Raw genomic sequence first — 20,710 nt, 5'->3', positions numbered from 1 at the left:
TCTCTAAAAAATAGAAAATGACTAGTGTTGAAATTGGATAAGAAAAAATGAAAAAAGCATTAACAGGAAAGACAGACTTTTTTAGTAAAGAATATCACTTTCTCCAAGAAACCAAATGATGACAACTAAAGCAGGGTGGTCCACACTCTTGAAATGATGAAATAGTAATTCGTTTCACCCTCATTCCTAGTTTATATAGTGCAGGTCCTTATATGGTAAGCAGAATGGTAGCTGACTGCAGTGGCATGGAAAGTATCTTCCATAGCTCGTTTGCCTTTACTTCTGTGAAACTGGGAGGTGTAGAAGACTACTCTGTGATTAAGAAGACGTCAAGAGCTTCCTTGGAGAAAGGCTAACTGGAGGTATCTCACTTTCCCAAAGCAGATGCATATTCAAGTGAACATGGAGCTAACTAACTTAGAAGGAAAGAGAGCGGCTTGGCAAGTATAGTTTGCCAGCTGGTTGAGTCAGACGACACATTAAGAAAGATCATTTTTGGAAGCACGTTCTCCCTTCAACCCTTTTCCAAAAATCGTGCATCGTCTACCTCATCTTATTTACCTGCACCCTCTCCTATTGTCACATCTGGGGAAGAATCCATCTTTATTGGCTGTACTGTGGTTCCATTAAAAGTATCGACAGTTATAATGTGAGTGACAGAACTAGAAAAAAAAAGTTATTAAAGAACATGTGCTACTATTTTTAGGAGTCAAAGTAAAGATGCTCTAAGGATCTGGCAAGGACATTTGGCCCCCTGAGCCTCCAATCCTCACAGCCAAGACTTTTCTTTAGTTTTCACTGATGTTAGCCTGAGAGATAAAAGGAGAAGAAATGTGCTGACATTCTAAACCCACCAATGCTTAGTTTATAAAACATACACATGATACATATCCTAATACAAGCCCTGGCTCTATTCTCTTCATTTTTTTTTCCCTGACTAAATGTTCCAATTCCATAAAGCATATATTTGTTTGAAGCAGAGTACAGAAAACCTCAGCAATATGCCACCATCCAGTAGGATATAAATACAAAGTGGCTGTATCAGCAAGGAATGCTCAGGGAATGTGTTTGCAGCCCATTTCACGGTGCCACACGAGAGGGGATATTGGAAATGAGTGACTTTCTTCCATTTGGCAAGGGTTCCTGATCTTAGCACCTACTCCTTTAGATGGTATGTTTTTGAAGGCTGCACAGTAGGACTCTGGGTACCGTGTGTACATACATATGTAAGAATAACGTTTATGTTTCTCAGAATAGGCACTTTTTGAAGGCAGTAAATCTAAAAGTAAAGTTAATAGAGCCTATATTTAGGGCTCATCTTCTCACTTTGCTGATGTGTTTGCTGAACAGAAGATCACAGATTTGAGTCAGTCTCGCAAAGAGGCCGGAGTCGGCAAATGGCTATATTCAGAGCTGGGGAAGTCTTGCCAACTCAACAGTAGCTGTTAAAAAGGCAGACTTGGAGAAGGTGCAATCGTTTTTCTCAAAGGTGATGGCACAGAAGGAGAAAAGCCTGTGACAAAGCCATGAAATAAAAGCTTGTGTGTTCGGCTCAGAGAAAATTACTATCCTCAGGCTCTGTGTCTTCATGTCATGTCTACTTCACGGCACAGCTTTGATCCTCAGAAAGTTTTCCCTTCCTTTCTTGAGGTGTGTCTCATAATTGCACATATTCCCAGGAGAAAGAGAGAGAGAGAGAGAGAGCGCCCCAAATCTATTAAACTAATGATAAAAGTGAAGTTTAAAAGACAAAAACCAAACAAAATACAAAGTAATTCATTACACAGATGACATGGTAAAAGTTCAGTACTACATTCAGTTGTAAAAGTTTTGCATCTAAGTTCAAACTTTTGCTTAAGGCACATTAAATCACATGATAATTTTATTCATGCTGGAGAATCAGACAATCAAGTGTTGCCTTTCATTTTATTTGTGTTTTGATAAATTTCCCCCAAAAGAATGAAGGCATAATTTAGATGTTTAGGGTGAAAACATTCTGATTTTGCAACTACTTCATTTTAAACTATTGGTGATAAGATTTAGTTTCCAGGGTTCTAAATCTCTTTCATTAAGGACACACCTCAGTTCAGACATTTTAGTTGAGTTAGAAAGCTGACACGGTCTACACCAGTTTCAATTTGCTATCTAGTAGGGAGGTCTAAGGCACTTTAACTCTTTTTGGCAATCTCACTCATATATGTTGATGTACTTCACATTCAACTAAGCAGAAGATATTAATAAAATGCAGACATTGCTCAAATATCAACTTGCCTTTCACTATTTGAAAGTTAAAATATGAGGTCATTCCCGTTGTTAGGATTCGAATTATAAAAACCCCTCTTCCTTTCAAAATCTGTTTGAAGGAATGAAACACGTTGGCAGATACATCATCACCTGACTAGGCTATTCTTCTACTTCTGGTTTATTATCATTACTAAGTGATCATCAACTGTTACCCAAAGAGAAAAAGAGATGAGGAGATACTCATCTGGTTTTTTCCTCCCTTTATACACATAATTCTCCCAAGAAAAAAAAAAAAGAAAGACAAAATGTATCTAAGAAAAACTAGCTCTCACATTTTCTAAACTAGTTCAAAAATGGAGTTAAATAATTTGGTGAGGAAAGACGTTCAGGCTTAATATTTACTCTCACCTGATGGAGGAAATGGAGTTAAGAAAGTAACTACTAATCCTATGCCTCAGTGTGAAGCAAAGCGGGCACCGAACAAAGTGGCAACACAATACATCAATAAGAACAGCCCAAGAATAGTTCTTTACTCTTTTCCCAACAGATAAAAACACGAAGAGCGAATCAAGCAAGAGAGATAAATACATTAGTTTCCACCCTCACCTCAAATTGCTTTGGAATATTTTAAGATATAAATGGATTCACACAAAATTTAAATAACTTTCTCTTTTCTTTTTTGGCAGCCACAAAAATGGGTCAGGTCTAGGAATTATTAATTTTCTGGCCTGAAAAACCCAAGTGTTTAAAAATAAGATTTCTTTTTGAAAGATCAGCTTTCTTGGAAGATGTGTGTGTGTGTATGTGTATGTGCACACTCGTGTGTGTATGCATGTGCATGAGTGTGTGTTTTAAAGACAACAGAATTGTATTTTACCTAAATACGGAGAACTATATTGTGTAGAATGGAGGAAGACAATTTTTTATTGATAATTTTCTTTACATTATGTAAAGCTAAGTCAGGATTTGTGGCTCCCTGAATTTATTTAGAGGGCTGCGTTTTCATATTCGCTGCCTCACTGTCTTTTTATTTCCTTTAATAAGATGTCACAGGTTCCACCCAAGTGAGTCTCTGCTCAGGCGCACTCACCTAGATAATTTTGCAAAGTTCTCCAAATGCTTCTTCTATTAATCTACTCCTAGGTGGGGGTACTCCATCTATTCTACAAGAATCGTTTTCTACTCCATCAGCCATAACATTTATCAAACCTTACAGAAAATGAAGCACCTTTCCAGACTCTAAATGTTGCCATCTCAACCAAGGTTACTATTCTGCTGGCTCCACTGGCCCCTCCTGTATTTCCTACGTGTGAAGATTGGGAAGAGGCGAGAGGCCATTTGTTATTTAACTTGGCCCTCATTAATCCCAGGGGATAAGCAGATGGATGATAAGACCAGCTTGATGGATGATAGACTCTAGGGAGGGAAAATGTCTAGAAAGCTTATTAGATAAAATCATTTTAAAGATTTTCTGCAGTAGCTTTAACTCAGATGAAGAAAGAATATTTTTTGATCAGTTCACAGATTTTAACTGAAAACCAAACAAGAGAGAAATGGGATGAAATAAAAAAGCCAAAAGCGCACATCAAAAAGCATGGCTTCCAGAGGGACACAGTTCAAGAGAAGGTACAGAGAGTTATGAACTGTCATGTAGAGCGGCTTCTGGGATAACACAGGGGCTTCCCCAGAAGTGCCCTGGAAACACACAGTACCAAAGTCCCTATGACAGCACGCACAAATCACAAAATCAAAACAGCCCCCAAAGTCTGGCCTATCCAATGGCAAAGGTCAAATCTCAGCATTGCAATCAGTCCTATGGCATTTATTCACAGATGTTTCGAGGTCATAGATTGGTGCGCTGGTTTGAAAATGCATGATGCAGTGACATATACTTGGTGTGCCTCAATCAATGTGAACTGAGAGAATAATATGTATTATTTACCTACAGCAGTTTTTGCCTCTTGTGGAACATACATCGTAGTCCAGAGGAGAGACACTTGTCTTAAGAATCAAGTCACCCGGGCACTCCACTGAATTCTAAATGATAGGATCTTGGTTGATATTCTGAACTTCACAGTCCCAGAGAGTTTTTCAGTTAATATAAAGTAAACCAACTATCTCTGGGGAAATTTGCTGCTGTGTGCTTCAGTGCCACAGTTGTTTGTTCTTGGTGGTGGCCTTTCACCACCAACTTCATTACAGTGCTCAGCAGACAGAGTACCTAGTAATTTCCCCACAAGATGACACAATATGCACGCCAGCTCTAAAAGGTCTCCAACAGTGCACACGTGGATTTACCATGTGATCGTTAAATGGTCTATGTGAATTTCCTTGGATGCCTTTGAACAGGGGGCATTTTAGCCTATGAGAAACATACTTGGAGCTCTGAGGTATTTTATGTCCCAAGACTGGCATTGGAGAGAGCACTGGGCTTGTGAGACCAGGGGCCATCCCTGAACTGCCACTTACCAGCTGTACGGTTCTTGGCAAATCACTTAACGATTCTGAGCCTCAGCTTTCTCTTCTAGGATAGGGCTATTAATAACCTTCCTCCCCGGGCTGTTTTATGTGTGAAAGCAGTCTGTAAGCTCTCTTAGGAATTATTATTTTAAACCACAGAAAGCCACCCCCAGGTCTGGCCCAGGAGACTGATGACAGGTTCTGCTGATAGGACTCTAATTCAAAACGGGTGGAAGAAGCCGCAAGCTTTGTCTTTCCAGAGACCAAGAAATACTGTTGAAACTAAATAGTAACCCAGGGCAATAAGAAAAGCATTTATACCTTTTCTACATAAAACTGTAACACAGTATAACTCCTTCCCCCAAGAATGATTTCCTTTCACATAGAACTGGTCAGAGTAATGACTTTTAACAGAACCCTGTCTTTTGCTTTTGACTTCTTCCTTGTTAGAGGTGGAGATCACATACTGACATTTCCCAATATTTTTAGGTCATTATCAGCAGGCCAGTTAACTGGAGTGTATTGTTCATGGGACAGTTACTGGGGGAAGGCACATAGCTATATAACAACTGGGAATAGTTTCTTTTGAATGAGAGTAAAAACAACAAAGAACTCATAAACTCTGAAACTCGACCCTCAGAATATCCTTCAGACTATTTTTAAGGATGTTTAAAGATTAGTTTAAAAAATTTAGCTAAAAATCAGTTTTTTAAGTAATGTGTTGCTAAAAACAAAACAAATATATTTCAACGGAAAATGGATGGTGGAAGCAACATTTTGTTTTGTTGTAAATATTAGTCTTGTGTGGCCCCAAGGAGAACATAGGCCACAAAGACTGGTTCTCTTTAAGAGTGAGGGGGAGCTTAAAACAAAGTATGTTGGAGGAAATGGAAGACCTTAAGGAGCTCTTTGTTGCAGGTGATGTTTAAGCAGAGTCTGGGTTATCACTTAGCAATGACTCTGTAAGGGGATTCTAACACTAGGTGGAATAGGTGACTACAGAGCCCTTTCTAATTGTGAACCCAGAAGCAATAAGAAAATAGGGGTGCCCTGCTAATTCTCTTGCAGGGGTTCAAAAGACAGGTGTGTTTGCTCTAACAGTGGAGTATGTAGCTATGAGCCAATCAGAATGCACATTTTGTATGTTACAAATGAAACTTCCTGTTCATACTGTGTTGTATCACATTTTGGCAACTCATCTTCCAATTCTGAAGAAATGAAAAAGCAAGTAATTGAATTAGCTTTCCTGTAGGTTTTTTACTTCCCAATGTCCTCAATATCTGGAAGCCTTTTCTCCTGCTAAGAAAATTCCAGGATCTGTGATACTTTTCAAGCAGAGGGTTTTCTCTGAATGCAGCCTCTGCTTTCCTGTTGTTTCTGGTGCCTTAAATATTCTTTCCTTAACTCTAAATCAAGTCAATACATCAATTCAAGATTTCTTACCAAATTTCTCTCCTCTATGAAGTCTTACTGATGCCAGTGGGAAGAATTACTCTTACCAACACTATATTCCTATGGCATACCAATTAAACCTATTGGATCTTATTGCAGTTGGCTTGAGTCAAAGTTACTTAGGGGCTGATTCTCTTACGGTGATTATTAAATTAAACTAATGAGTAAGGGATAAAGACGTTAAGACTAAAGAGAAAATATACATTCCTAAAAATAGTTCCTGATCAATCATGTAGGAAAGCTGCTTACTTGGTCTAAAATGCAGCATCTCTGGGTACAAACATTTGAACACAGAAGAATGGAGTAAATACTTATGTTGAACCTATAAAGTATCCAGGACTCTTGCATATTCGGTATGGGAATATGGACAAGAAATGTCTTATTCTTGAGAAGACAGGGACAAAGGGAAAGGGCTGAGGAGACTATAAAGAAGTGGGCGTCTAATGGAGATGGCATACGTATTAGCTCACTTCTTGTTTTCAGAATGACTTTGGTTTTGGCAACATCAAAAACAGTATAGGGCACAGAGTAAGAGGATGGTTTTGTATGCTTGGGAGGTATATCCTCATCTAGCATTCACTCTCTTGGGTCTGAGTCCTTGGGGGAAATACCCACATTGAATATCAGTTTCCTTAGGATGATTCAAATTCCATTTACTTTCAACCTTGAAGAAAGTATTTTTACTTAGCCTGACGCAAGGTGATTGCTATGTTTCATAGAGTAGATTAAAGTAAAATTAGAAAATATTTTTAGGTCCAACTGTTCAAAGGAAAAGCAAAAGGTGATTGGACTTGACGTCATGTCAATAAAAGAGGAAAAGCTGACGCAGTTATTGATATCTGACACAGAAGTAAAGATTTAGAAATTAGACTTGTTTTACATAGCTTCAGAGCCAGATTTTTGTTTAATATGAGGAAGAACTTTTGTAGAAAAGAGTTGCCCTGATGGTAGAATGGACTACCATGAACAATACTACATACTGGCCGGGTCTAAGAAGATGTGGGATGCTGACATGTCAGGAAAATAACAGAGATTCAGATCCTTAAAGGGTCACAATTCCGTTTGTCTAGGAACAACACTGGTGTTTGGAGTCGGCTCATAGTCCTCTACACTGGTGGTGTATAAGACAAGATGACAGAGCAACACCTGTCTCACTCTTGGTAGATCATTCTACTCCTGGGGTTGAGAACTGAATTAGAAGTTATGTTCAGTGCAAAGCTGACTAACTTCATTTGTGAGTCATTTAATAAAGCTTCTATTTGGGTATATTATGTAAATGTCTATTAGAGTTAGACGAAGGAAGTTTTCTCTTGACTCTAAATGGATGGGTACCTTAGAAAATTAACAAAGTTATGGTCATGCAATGGACATAGCAGCAGCTCTCATTTTACTCTGTTCTGACAAAGGAAAAGTATATTTTATCATAATGATATTTAAACATCTCATAAACTTGGAAATATAAACATTTTACCTGTTTATACAACTATAATTGCTTAGACTGCCCCTTCTACCAACGTCCTCCTCCTCCTAAATCTCACTCTTCTTGGGAACAGGTTAAAAAACAACAATTGCCTACATATAAAAATGACAGATTCACTGAGACTTTAATTCTTGGTAATTTCATTTATGTACTGCATTAAGTATGTTTTACTTTCTTCATATGTGACCCTCCCAAAAAAGGAAAATTAGTGTCAACTCTGTGAAAACTTGTAAAAAATGGAAGTGAGGATAGAAACTCAAAAGAAAAACATGTTCCCAGAATCATAAGCTTCTCCTAAACAAACAAACAAAACAAAGGGCATATATATTTTTTTTATCTGTATTAGCTAGAGTTCAAAAGAATCTCACACCCAAATTTTAACAAAATGCTGCAATGAGAGATACAGCTTTCTTGTTCTCAGTTTGCTTTTTATAAACAGATTATAGGTTTGTAATCTGTGCTCCAGGAAAAACTCTGGTGCTGGCTTTCGCCCTGCAAAATACTGTGATTCAACTATTAAGATTTAATATCATTGTCATAGGCAAAATGCTATGTGTAAAAATTCCAGAAAGATAATAGTTTTTCCTTGCCATAAGAAAAAATTATCAAGTTTCAATGGAATAAAATAACATGCTACCACTAAAAATATCATTATTTCGTTGGTCAAAATGCTTTGGATTAAAAAATAAAAAATCTTAACCTATTCTTAGAAAGATCACTTTGCATATAGCTGAGAAAAGTAGTCATAAATGAATTTGCCAAGAAGTCTCTGATCTGAGTCCCTGATGAAAACTCATTAAAATAAAATTAAAAGACTATATTATCTCATCTTATTCTATGAATAAACGCATTCTGGAAAATAAGCCCTTTTAATGGAAGAGTTTATGGATGGCATACATATTCTTGTGATTACCGTCTTTCCTTAATATAATCATAATAGCATAGGATTGTAATGCATGAATTTATTTATGGGAAGCCCAAGCAGGATAGCATTAGTAGGCAGGATGGAAAGAATGAATAAGAAAGAGAAGAAAGATGGTAAGAATGGAAGGAAGGAAGAAAGCCGAAGGGATAAAAGGAAGGAGGGAGTAAAAATTCTCACTAAATCACGCAGTTTTAATTGGATAATTTTTTAAACGTTTGAAATAATATGCTAACAAAACAAAACAATAGCCTCATGAACAAAATTTCATTCTAGTTGTCTGTCAAATAAAAACTCAACCTGATATGTTCATGATTGTACCATGATGACTCAGAACCAGAATTCTCAACTTGTTCTATTCACTATTAAATTAAAAAACACACAAACCAAAAAACTACGACAATTGAAAAAAAAGGGGATATGCTGAATGAGTGTTAAAGGCTCAAAGTGAAATCTTGTCCACATTATCTCACTAAATCAGAGTTAGAACATACATGATCGTTAACAACATCCAATACATCACCTCGTGACTGTAAGAATGTTTCCCCAATTTAGAAACCCTTAAGGTATTTTGAAGAAATAAAAGAGAAAGCAAATACTATTAGAATAGACTAAAATAAAGAGTTTAGACTTCTCTGGATTTTGCTGGACTTTTTGAGGAGTATATCTTTGAGATTTGGGGATTGTTATTTATGTTACAGATTCTTCAGTGGAGTATTCATAGTAGTGTAAAAATTCTTTAAAAATAAGGCACACATATATGTTGCTTTCTGATTGTCTTGCATCCAAGTGCACCAAGAGAATGATCTCAGGAAAGGGACTCGAGGAACATTTTGCAGAGGTATATCTTTTTCAGCCTACTGGTTTCCTACAGATGGCTAAAGCAGGGTATGGAACATGCTGTCATATTTCATAACACACATGTACTGTAGCTGTAGGCAACAGATGGACAATCGCTTGTTTAAACTACAAATGTGAAATACTAAGGTAGTATAGCAATATTTCTAGAAATGTATATGGAAAAAAAGTCTTTCCAAGCCAAGAGGAATGGTGAGAGGCTGTGAGGTTACATCAGTGTTTCCCTGATCTTCCTTGCAGCTGCCATAACTTCCCTCAATGCCCTTCAAAACTCGATAATGGAGGGATCAGGGGGGCAGCTGACACAGATTTGACAAGAGAAGCCCAAACCATATCAAACAGAAATAACACTGTTATTCCTGGCTGGTTCACATTAATAGGATTTTAACTAACTAGAAAAATGGTTGGAAGTTGTGTTTTCAAAGTCCTGTTTATATTCCATAAAACCCTCTACTAGAGCGCCATGGTAAAAGTGCTCTATTCTTCCTCTGGACCTAAATAAAAATACTTGTTTAAATCTATTAGAGTTAGAGTTTTATATACTTTAAACATCATCATAAGTATACATGAAAAATCTTTTATAGTGAGAAAAAAATTAGTGTTGATAATTTCACTGCAGAATACAGCCGATACAGTAATTTTGATCAGAGAAGTTGTTCCTACAGAAACAGTTTGTCAGTGACTAGAAAAAGAACCCACGTCTTTGAGCTACAGAAATTTCCATCATCTCAAAGCCTTGATGCCTTATGCTGGGACACATAAGTTACTTTTGAGTTTTAAAGGCAACTTTGTTTGCACATGAGACTTCACATTGAGTCAGCATGAGCTGGGGATGCAGGCAATGAAGAAATCTGATTCTGAAATTGTCTGTAGAGCCCATGACAGAGTGGGTTTTTTTCCCCCTTTTCCATGTCTCTCACGTCACACAGAATTACCAAATATTTGTGTTCTTAACAATTTTTTTTAAAACCAGTATATTTTTACAAACATTCTCTTATAGGTTCTATGATTTTTCAATTATTTATGAATTTAAGTGTCAACAATTAAGACAATATATCAAAAGACAATAGAATTATATTCATTAAGGTAATATGATCTTTATATCTCTGTTATAGGCAATATTTCATGTAACTAAAACAGTAAAGAGTGATTCGGCATTGTTTAAGTCAAATGATTAATAGAAAAGAAAAGAAAGTAATATAAATCTTATATTTAAGATATCCCGGAATAAACAATTGTAGGATCCTTTCCTTATTATACTTTGTGAAAGAAAAAAAAATCTAAATCTAAATATTTCTGTATATGTACGTGTGCACATTCATTATATAAAAGAATAATAAGTCTATATTAAAAGAGATTTACTTTAAAAATCTTTGGTAAAGACACTCTGAGGTCATGTGATAAAAATGCACAATAAAGACTGTAAGCAAGCAGTATTCTGGCACTGCCACAGTGATGCGTCTGCGACAGCATTTTATTATAACTTGCTTTTTTTTTTTTTGGCTTGTAAACATTCAGTTCCATAAGGACTTAACTGTAGCAAACAAGTAGAATGTTATTGCATTTTCATAGTATAAATATTTCATAAATTCTTCCTTTTTTGGCAAAATTTATAATAATATGACAGCTATTCAAGAGATAAATCCATCTCTCAATAAATTGGGCTCTTTGCTTTTGGCCTAAAGACAGTTTTTCCCAAGTGTTTCGTAGAAAACAAGTTACAGAAGAAATTCAAGCAGATTATATTATCACCCCAACTGTTTAACAGTCAGTGTTTTTTGAGGTCATCAGTATGGTATGGCCTTTAATTCGGAAGACAGAATGCAAAGATACAATCGCCATTGTATCCTAAAATTCACATGCTACTCAAAGTGAATCCCATTGTATTTCACGTAATGAGAAATTTAAAATCAAGGATAAGAGTTTTAAGGTAAGAAGAGGACAGTGGTCAAAGGAAACTTTTAAAAGCTATAACTTTGGTGGTTTTAAAACAAAACTGTTTGGTGACCAAAGCAAATGAGCCACAGATTAACTTAGATGAGCTACAGTGACCATAAGCTTAAGAATTTCTTAAGCCTAAAAAAAAAAAAAAGAATCATTTTTATAAGTATTCTTACTAAAGTAAAATAAATTTAATTGGAATTCTTGAGGCATGGGTTGCAATTCCAAACATGCGTAAATAATTTTTCATTTCTGTTTTGGGTGTTAAAAATAAAAATAAAAAAAATAAAGTCAGGCTAAAAAATTGACTTCATAACTTTATAACCATGAAAAAGATATTTGTGAAATCAGGGAAGATGCACAGGGAAATGTAATTATATTTGTTATATTTGATTTCTTAAACTGGGTGTTACGTATATAGAGATTCATTATATTATTATTTATACTTTTGCATATACTTAAAATACTTCATAATTTAAAAGTATATACTTGTGGAAGATTTGAAGGAAGGCTTAAGAAATGTCAATCCAAAATAATTAGTTTAAAAAACGGCAATCTGCCATGATTAATATAGGTGTCTCTTTCTAAAAGAAACATGTTCGAACCTAATGAAATACGGTTCTACAGCTGGCAAGCAAGCATTTCACTGCCCAAAAGGGTTTGAATAAAGATTCCAGGCAGACAGTCTGCATATTTTTAGCTCAGAAAGGCAATTTTTTTTTTAGTGATTGTCTTTGAAAGTGTGGTATAAATGTCCCATCAATGATATGAAAATGTTTCTTGCAATACATAATGTGAGTTACGGAAGGATTAAGAGAATAATGATACTGTAGTTTCACAATCTTTTAAAGTTTTCCTGTCTTTTGAAATCAAACTAAACAAAACTACACAATTTTATTTTGTGTGCCTTGATTTGCAATTGTCAGGCATAAAGGACCTGGGCCTGGGGAAAAAATATAATTTGAATTGTTCCTTATAGCTATCTTTCACTAGAGAAAAAGTCATTTTTGGCGATCATGTTTGAATACTAGAAAAAATGTCGATATTTCTGATATGAAAAGCGGGACAGTATAGGAAATGTTATATTCTAGAGAAAGCCACGTTTGTCTGTATTATTATGTCCAGGCAGTATGGAAAAGGAAAAATCTTAAAATAATATTGTGGGATAATAATGGGTTTTTCAAACATATTCCCAAAATGCTTTTTCTAGCATATCCCACCTATTATTTCTATAGAAAAAGACTGACATTTGGATCTCTCTCACTGATATCTGTTTTCAAATGAGCCCCAACTCTAGTCACTATAGATTTTGAATTTGGATGGTTCCAAACTAAATTTGGGCTTGTTTTAATCTATGTAATTTACAGCTTAAATTCATATAAATTGTGCATTTTCCCCACAAGGGACATGACCAGTTTAGAGCAACAGAAAGATATGCTTTTCAATACACAAAGAAAGAATGGCTATCCTTTATGATCACAGGCAACGTGGAAGTGATAGGATGGAGCCTTCAGGCCTGAAAGCACCTGTGAGTTGGCAAACTCACCCAGGAAAAACTGTGTGACAGCAAATACCACACTAAAAAAAGCCATTCAACCAGATGAAAAGTGAGACAAACACAGGGATTAAAAGTTACAGGAATGCAGAAGTGAATGGGATGGAGCATAATCCGTGCAAAAATGTGGAAGTCCTTGGGAACAAAGGCCCATTAAGGTCCTACATGATTAAATGTGAAATGTGTATTTGTAAGAACTTAAAAAAAAAATCTCATAATCTATGTGTTTCTACAGAAAGGTTACTAGCAGATGAAGAACAGAGACCATCCTATAGCTTGTTTGCCTTTCCTCTATTTTTCTACTTTTTTTCTATTTTTTTTTTCTTGTGATTCATTCTTCTCGGTGCCACCAACTAACCAGCTAAACGGGCCACTGAATTTAAAGGTCAGTGCTAGCCTTGGCGGTCAACACTCTGATGCGGGCAGAGTTGCAGGTCTTGCAGAGGATGTGTCCATCCAAAGGGTAGCAGCCTTGGTTATCTCCTTCTGACAGGAGACCACCACAATCCTAGAAAAATAGACAGATGGAAATGATGTAAGTGAGAATGTAAACTACATATGTAAAGACCAAATTCTTTAGCTTTCCATTCAAGGCTTCCGTTATGCGGCCACTTACCTATCCTCTTCAAATACCCCCGGCCACCTCTAATCCTTCCCCAGTAAATAGCATAGTATGTATTGAATGAAATTGAATTAAATATTGAAGACATACATAAAAACAGGGTAAAATTACTCTCTAAGGTCACTTAATAGGAAATACAGGTATAGAAAGAGAAGAACTCAGAGGTCTAGGCTTCCAAATCGTAGTTTTGCTCCCTTAATGCAAACAATAGCAAGAACAAGAGAAAATAAAACAAGACTATATCCCTAACCAGTAATTCATTCTTACCCTTTGTCATCCATTTAAGAATCTCTCAAAAGGAATATACAAGGGCAGGGACAAAATTTCTTGGCCATTTTTGGGCAAAAGCAAAGCTGTAGAGTGGCTCCTGATAAGCTGAAGGGCCACCAGTGGGCTCTACATACTTACTTTAATTGCAGTAAGAAAATAAAATCCTGAGGTTTGTGGAGAGTAATGATTTGTTATACTTTCTAAAGGAGATATCGTGGTGTTGAGGAATGAGTGCTGGACAGGGAGACAGCCCCCTTGGGCACTACCATTAGTTCTGATACTACCTGTGTCACTGCAGGTAAGGCCGATGGCCACTCTGAACTGTTGAGAGAATCAAAGAGGATGATGGATGTGAATATACTTTGAAACAATGCAAAGAGCTCCATAACTGTAAAGAATTATATTGCTGTTGGTAGCACTTCTGGGGGTCCATTTTGGAAAGTGTTATATAACAATTAAATGTTGGCCCTTACTTTTAGAGAAAATGGAAGTTTCTTTAGAAAAAAAAATGAAGTACTTCATCTAGTGGTTTGTGCCCTTGCTAACTTTAGCAAAAACTCTTTTAAAAGGCCACAATTGCTCTTGCCTCACCTTTGCTGTCTACCATGACAGCAAGGAGGTCACTGCGGCTCATGTCTGCACTGGATAAATCGTGAAATTTAAGTTCAAAAAGGGTGTCACGGAGAATACAACAGCAGCAGTAACAGTGGCACAGGCTGGGCTCCCCAGGAAGGTCGGATTTACCAAAATGAACTAGCAGATATTTTTCAGCTCTGGAGGCATTCAAGAAACCCAACAGTGGAGCTAAACCAAGTCTTTTCATTTCATTAGAAATAAAGAGGAACATTTCATAAATGATATAGTTTTAAGCATTTAATGAGCTTACATCTACAGTAACCTGCACAGTGTTGGAGCCATCAATGCCTTGATTCTTATAGCCAAAAGGAGCCATATGGGGCATCTAGTACAACCTCCTCATTTTAGAGAGAGGGAAGTAAGATATCCGGTGCGATGCAGCGTCCGTGGCAGAACTAGAACAATGGTCTGCTCTCTATGATAATATAATTCACAGTCCCTCCCATCCTGCAGTATTGTTTCTCAAGAAATCCTCAGCATTTTAAAGTAAGCTGAATTTGTACAGCTATCACTTAATCCGGGAGAAGGAAAAGCACATTTCGTACAACTCTTGGCACAAAAAGTCAAAGCTTATTGGTATGTGTGTGAGGGATGCTGGGAAGCTTTTTTTTCTTTGTGGCTCAGTTTCTCCATCTGTAAAATGATCTCTAAAGTATCTGTGAGCTCTTACACATTTAGAATTCAGGTCGATTTTAAAAGTGATGGCTGGACTTTGTTGTTCCTTTTTAGTCATAAAACCTTGTGTAAAACCTAATTAGTTTTTTTTTTATCTTTTCTCTAGATAAGGCAACTTGGGCTCTAGGACAAAACAGCGCACACCATAAAACAGGTGGCCAGTTATAGCCGAGGCAGTGGATGGAATGAAGGCGGTCTCAGAGAGCCAGCCTGGGTCTTAGGAAGATCTCCTTAGAGGGACTAGATGAGCCAATCTCAGGAAGATGTGCTAATGAGGAAGTACATATAATTCCCTCAGATAGAACAGAGAGCTGAAAACTGCTGTACTCAGGAAAGCTAGTAGAACATAGAAAACTGCTTCAAAAGAGGGCGTCTGCGTAACTTATAGAGCCAGGATAAGAAAACATTTTAAAATCGCTTCCTGAATGTGGTATCCTTTTGAGATACAGATTATAAGGGAAAGACCTAGTACTCTTTGCTGTATGAATGACATGTCCCTTGGGCAAGAAACTTTCTTTGTCACTTATAGCCTGGATTACAGCTATTGTATATATATCCAGGGCATCTTGTATATAACTCTTTCCTAGCTCTTAGCAGTCACCTGAACTTTTTTGTGAAGTGTTCAGTCAGTGTTTGCTAACATAATGAATCTCTATGACATGAAATTTCAACCCTCCGAGAAGAACAAATTCTTAGCCTTCTCAATGGGTGATCGTGGCATCTCTGTCCCATAGAAGTATCAGAGCCAAAGTTAAAGATTCAGTATAACAACAACAACAACAACAACCACCACCACCACTACCTTTTCCCACTAACTTAGCACTTTATGATTTACGATATACTTTAATATACAATTCTGCATTTTAGTCACACAGCCACATTTGGGAAAGTTAAGAATGAGTCCTTTTTACAGGTATGGAAATCGAGACAGAGGTAAAGTGACTTATTCAACATCACTAGCATTAAATGCTCAGGCCAGATCTAAAACATAAGTCCTGTGAACACAGGCACAAAAGGCTGTTCCAATTTAGTAATTGCTATATTTATGAAAACCTGGCTTTAATGGGTCTTCCAATGCCTGCCATGCAGGGTGTAGGGGTGCTGACCACAGACCTCACACCGGTAGCAGTGAACATGGAAATCACGATCCAGAGCCACAATCCGGACAGTCTCTTCCTGGCCCGGGGCTGGCATGATAGGCTCCTTGCACACAGAACATCGTGGGGCAAATTTCCTGAAAATAGAGGGACGATTCTGGTTAGATATCAAGCATAGACGATGACAAAGAGGTGAGACACAGAGATTAAAAGAAAAGATATAAACCGAAAGTCAAGACATCCGGTCTGCCATTCTTGTGTGACTCTGAGCAAGTCACATGCCTTCTCTGGGTCTGCTTCTTCAACTTTAAAACAAGGGAGTTAGACTCAGTGACTGGTGAGGTCCTCGTAGATCATAAATATTGTGATAGTGGATGAGCGAGTATGTGAATTGCTTATGCGTGAGAGCATCTAGGAGCTACTGGCCATGTGGTATGTGGTACGGAATCCACTAGGGGAGAGATTCCAAACACAGACCCCGGGCTTGGGCAGGCTAGCTAGAGGGGAGGACAAAGGTGCTGGAGGTCCCTACTTGTTTCTGACTTTTGCTTCTAGACATTGTTGTATGTGTTCACCAGGCCCCACCCAGCTCTTCTGAGCTTGATAACTTTGCCTTATTCCCACTTATTAGAGGCTCTTTCTTCGAAATGTGTCTTCAATTCTAAGAATTAAACCACGAATGCCTATCTTTTCTAAATAGCAGAGGTTAGTAAGTTTAAATACTCTTTAAACCAAACTTACTATGGCCAAGTCTGTACTTCTTACATTTTGGTTGTGTTAAACTTTTGTTTGAAAAAAAATTAAAATGCTCTTAAGTTCTTTATTCTTTAAGGGATTTTAGTGCTTCTGGAGGGTATGTGTATATGAGCACATATATACATACACATACATACACAGATATGTATGATTTTGAGGTTAAACGTTGGTGAGATATTTTAATATTTCCTAATCTCCTAATATTCCTTAATATGACAGATAGCCCTAACATTTTTTTCTCATAACAGATTAATAAATTGCAAATATAGGCCATGCATCCATCTGTATCTTGTAGAGATTAGGGGTGGCATTTATGAAGGTGTGAAATGAGACATAATTAGAAATGGGCGTAGATAAGAACTGAAAAAGATTAAAAAAAAACAGACTGTGTAAGCAACTCAGTTTTTTCATGGTAAGGGTTTTAAGATTAATGATGTTAAAATTTATTTATTTGTAGTGAGATTTAAAAAGGAATAATGATAGTAATCTGATACTTTGCAGAGCACTTTATGGCTGTCAAAGCATTTTTACATACATTATACTCTATATGTACATATTAATTTTCCTGGCAGCACCCAAAAGGCATCTGTATGGCTGCAATCTAAATAAATATGAATTAAGCAGTAGATCAATTGATTGCTATGAAAGAAAAATGAAAAGGATCATGGTACAACTACAGCAGTAATCAGAGTTGTTATAATTGGTATTTTATACAAGAAATTTATACTCGGTGGCAAAAAAAACTGCTTTAGACTACCTGCTTATTTTTGAATCTGGGTCACTAGTAGTGAAATAAGAAGGCTTCTGGAATCAACTGAAAAGTTTCCTTTTCCCATACCCATTCTGACTAAAAATTCTGTGAGGTCAGAAGTATGTCTTGCCTATCACTGTATCCATGAGCCTTACCCAATTTCCCCAAGTAGGATTACTTACTCCTCTAGGATAAAATATCTTTCACTGCATATGGCTATTTTAATAGGGGTTATTTGCATATCTTCGGGGACCACTAAACTGTGACCTTCCAAAAGACAGGATTTGCTCCATCTCTGAGTCCCCAAAAACAACCACTGTGACTGGTGCAGAGAGTAGAAATTCAGGCTGTATTTAATGAAATGAAGTATCTGCCATATTTCTCTATTAAAAAAAAAAATGTTACTTGGGCCTTTATGTTCAATCTCAAGGTCCTTCCTCTTCGGAAAGGAATAAACTGTATTCTTGCTGAGTAATGATTCCTTCCGACAATTGGACTAATTTCCATGATGGGAAAAAGCAAAGCTAAGAGACAGGAAATGGTTTCCACAGTCCCTACAGTGTTCCTTGGCCAGCATTTCAAAGATTGTTCAAAATCTCAGGTGGCCTATTTCAAGGTTCAGTATACTGAGCAGACAATAATAATAATAATGATAATTAACAACAACAACAAATAAACTCGATAACACATTTGATGGCTAAAAGCTACCATTTATTGAGTGCTTATTATGGGCCAATCCCTGCCAAGCACTTGACCTTATTTTCTACTGACAGCAGCATTATGAGAAACTGTTTTTATCATTTCTACTTTACAACCACGGGAGCCAAGGCTCAGAGAGGTCTTAGTCATCTTATGTCCTGGCACATTTCTAGAAATCAACAAATGGATATTGATGAAACAAAGAAATTAATGAGAGTAATATGCCTGACAAGAAAGAACAGATAGTGGAATAAAGGCTCAACAATGAAAAGGTCAATTAAATAAGCTTGTTTTTCTGAGCTCATTGTACTGCCACTAGGAATACAGATATAAACTAGGGCTCCAGAGATCAGACTGGTGAGGAAGTTCTATTTCTGCATTTGTTCTATTAATGTATGTACACATATCCTATCATATTGCAAAAATTTAAGGTGGTTGCTGTAAAATTTCATGGATGTGTGTGTGTGTCTGTGCATGTGTATTCTTTATTACTAGTCAGATTATAATAAGTGCTATCTGCAGATGATTTACAAAACTATGAAACAAAGAGAAAGGGATGTAAATTAAAACATGGGGATAGGGAAGGTATGAGATCAGAAAAAGCTTCTTAGAGAGACAGTAATTGAATTAGGCCTTGAAAGATGGCCATTTAGGAAAATGGCAAAGTGTGTGTGTGTGTGTGTGTGTGTGTGTGTGTGTGTGTGTGTGTTGGGGAGATGTAGTCAGCCTGCCAGGAACTGAGTTTGAGCAATCCTCTGAAATGACATATGGGAAAGAGTTCCCACCTAATAGTCTGGAGGACTTGAGCCAGCATTGACTGAAGGTGGTTATGTAGTGGATGGCCTATTAACGAGGCCTCAAAAATAGTATTTCAGAAGCTTGTTACTCAGAGTGCAATCCAAAACCATCTGGGCATGAATGTTAGGGCCCACCCCAGATCTACTCAATTAGAATCCGCAGTTTAACAAGATCCCCAAGTGACTTGTAAGCACATTAAAGTTTGAGAAGCACCGGTTTAAAAGACAGGATTGTAGGCAGGCGAGATAAATCCCTTCTCATGGGCCTCCTGTATCTCACAGTAACTTCCACTCCCAGGCTGCTCTAGTTACAGCCAAGCAAATGTTCCTTGAATGTAGAGAAGCCTTTCCTAGCTCCGTGCTCTTGTTTATTGCCGAGTTGTTCCTTCTGCCAGGAATCTCCTTGTTTCTCATATAAAATGAAAACTCTTGAAATTCTGCTTCCAGGAACCTGCTCAGAGCCCAGGGCCAAGTAATCTCTTCCGACTGGCTCAAGCCTTTGCCTGTGCCTATCTCATTGCATTGAGACCTTCCTGCCTGATACCACACATATTCTGCACTTTCTGTCCGCTCCTTCCGATAAGCTCCTGGTTGACAATAGTTTCTCTCTGTGTATCTGTACAATTTCTGCCTGTGCAATTTCTCTTGTATCTCTCTCCTTTAGCACTTAGCATGGTAATGGGCACACAGAAGGCTCTTTGTAGATGGGGTTGAATTGAATTAAAATAGATTTCCTAAAAGCTCACAAAGGGAGACCTATTCAGAATAACCAAGAAAAAAGCTCCCAAAAAACTGTCTGCAGAAGGAGGCTATATTCTCCTATCTACCCTTCTCCTTAGCCTTGCAATGCCTGCCCTGGGTTGGACTTTTAGCTGCTTTGTGTTCTAGTATATTCAAGGTTCAGAAACAGAGTTCTATAAAATTTTCTTATATTTTCCTTTGGAAAATGGAGAAAATATAAAAAAGCTTCACTCCCTAAATACTTGTTAATCATGCAGACAACATGAAAAAAATTATTTGTGGTTTACCATGCCACTGAATCAGTGGTGGTGCGGGGGAGAAGTGGGGGCTTGAGATTATTTTCCTTTTTAGTTGCTCAAGTCTGCTTTCCTGGAGCGTTCTGACCCACATACTTATGTCAGTAGTCACAAGTCTCTAATGCTCCCCACTCCTAGAAATGAAAGATAAATGGCATATATATAAACTTATATTTGTTAGAATTGATTTCCTGTTTTAATTGAAGATACAATATACCAGTTTTTTCCAGCAACAAAAACATGTGTGCTCTGATTATATCTATCACTCCTTCTTGGATTAGGGTAAGTCTGAGAAAGGAAAGAAACAGTGACAGAAACACACTCCCCAATGGTATCTTTTCACTTCCCTTAAATAGATGCAGGTTTTCTTTTTTCATGTGTAATTACAAGCTAAAAATATCAATAATGTGAAGTACAATTTATGCTGTGACTGCCCTTTCAAAGTGAGCATTCTTTGT

At 37.1% G+C, this 20,710-nt stretch overlaps 1 protein-coding gene across 26 annotated transcripts in view; it reads right to left on the bottom strand.

The window, feature by feature from the left end:
* Window positions 1–922: 922 nt before the first annotated feature.
* The window catches only part of LPP (LIM domain containing preferred translocation partner in lipoma), a 605,586-nt gene continuing 585,798 nt past the window's right edge, over window positions 923–20,710 (bottom strand). For all 26 annotated transcript variants that reach the window (XM_039850683.1, XM_039850695.1, XM_039850680.1 and 23 more), the window contains 2 exons: window positions 16,229–16,349; window positions 923–13,420 (listed from right to left, as the gene is read on the bottom strand). In XM_039850683.1, the coding sequence (XP_039706617.1) occupies window positions 13,292–13,420; window positions 16,229–16,349 (250 nt within the window). In that variant the 3' untranslated portion in view covers window positions 923–13,291. The remainder of the gene's footprint in view (window positions 13,421–16,228; window positions 16,350–20,710) is intronic.

This window comes from Pteropus medius, unplaced genomic scaffold, assembly GCF_902729225.1.
Source record: "Pteropus medius unplaced genomic scaffold, Ma_sr-lr_union100, whole genome shotgun sequence".
Taxonomy (NCBI): domain Eukaryota; kingdom Metazoa; phylum Chordata; class Mammalia; order Chiroptera; family Pteropodidae; genus Pteropus; species Pteropus medius.
This window is presented reverse-complemented; position numbering and strand designations above follow the sequence as displayed.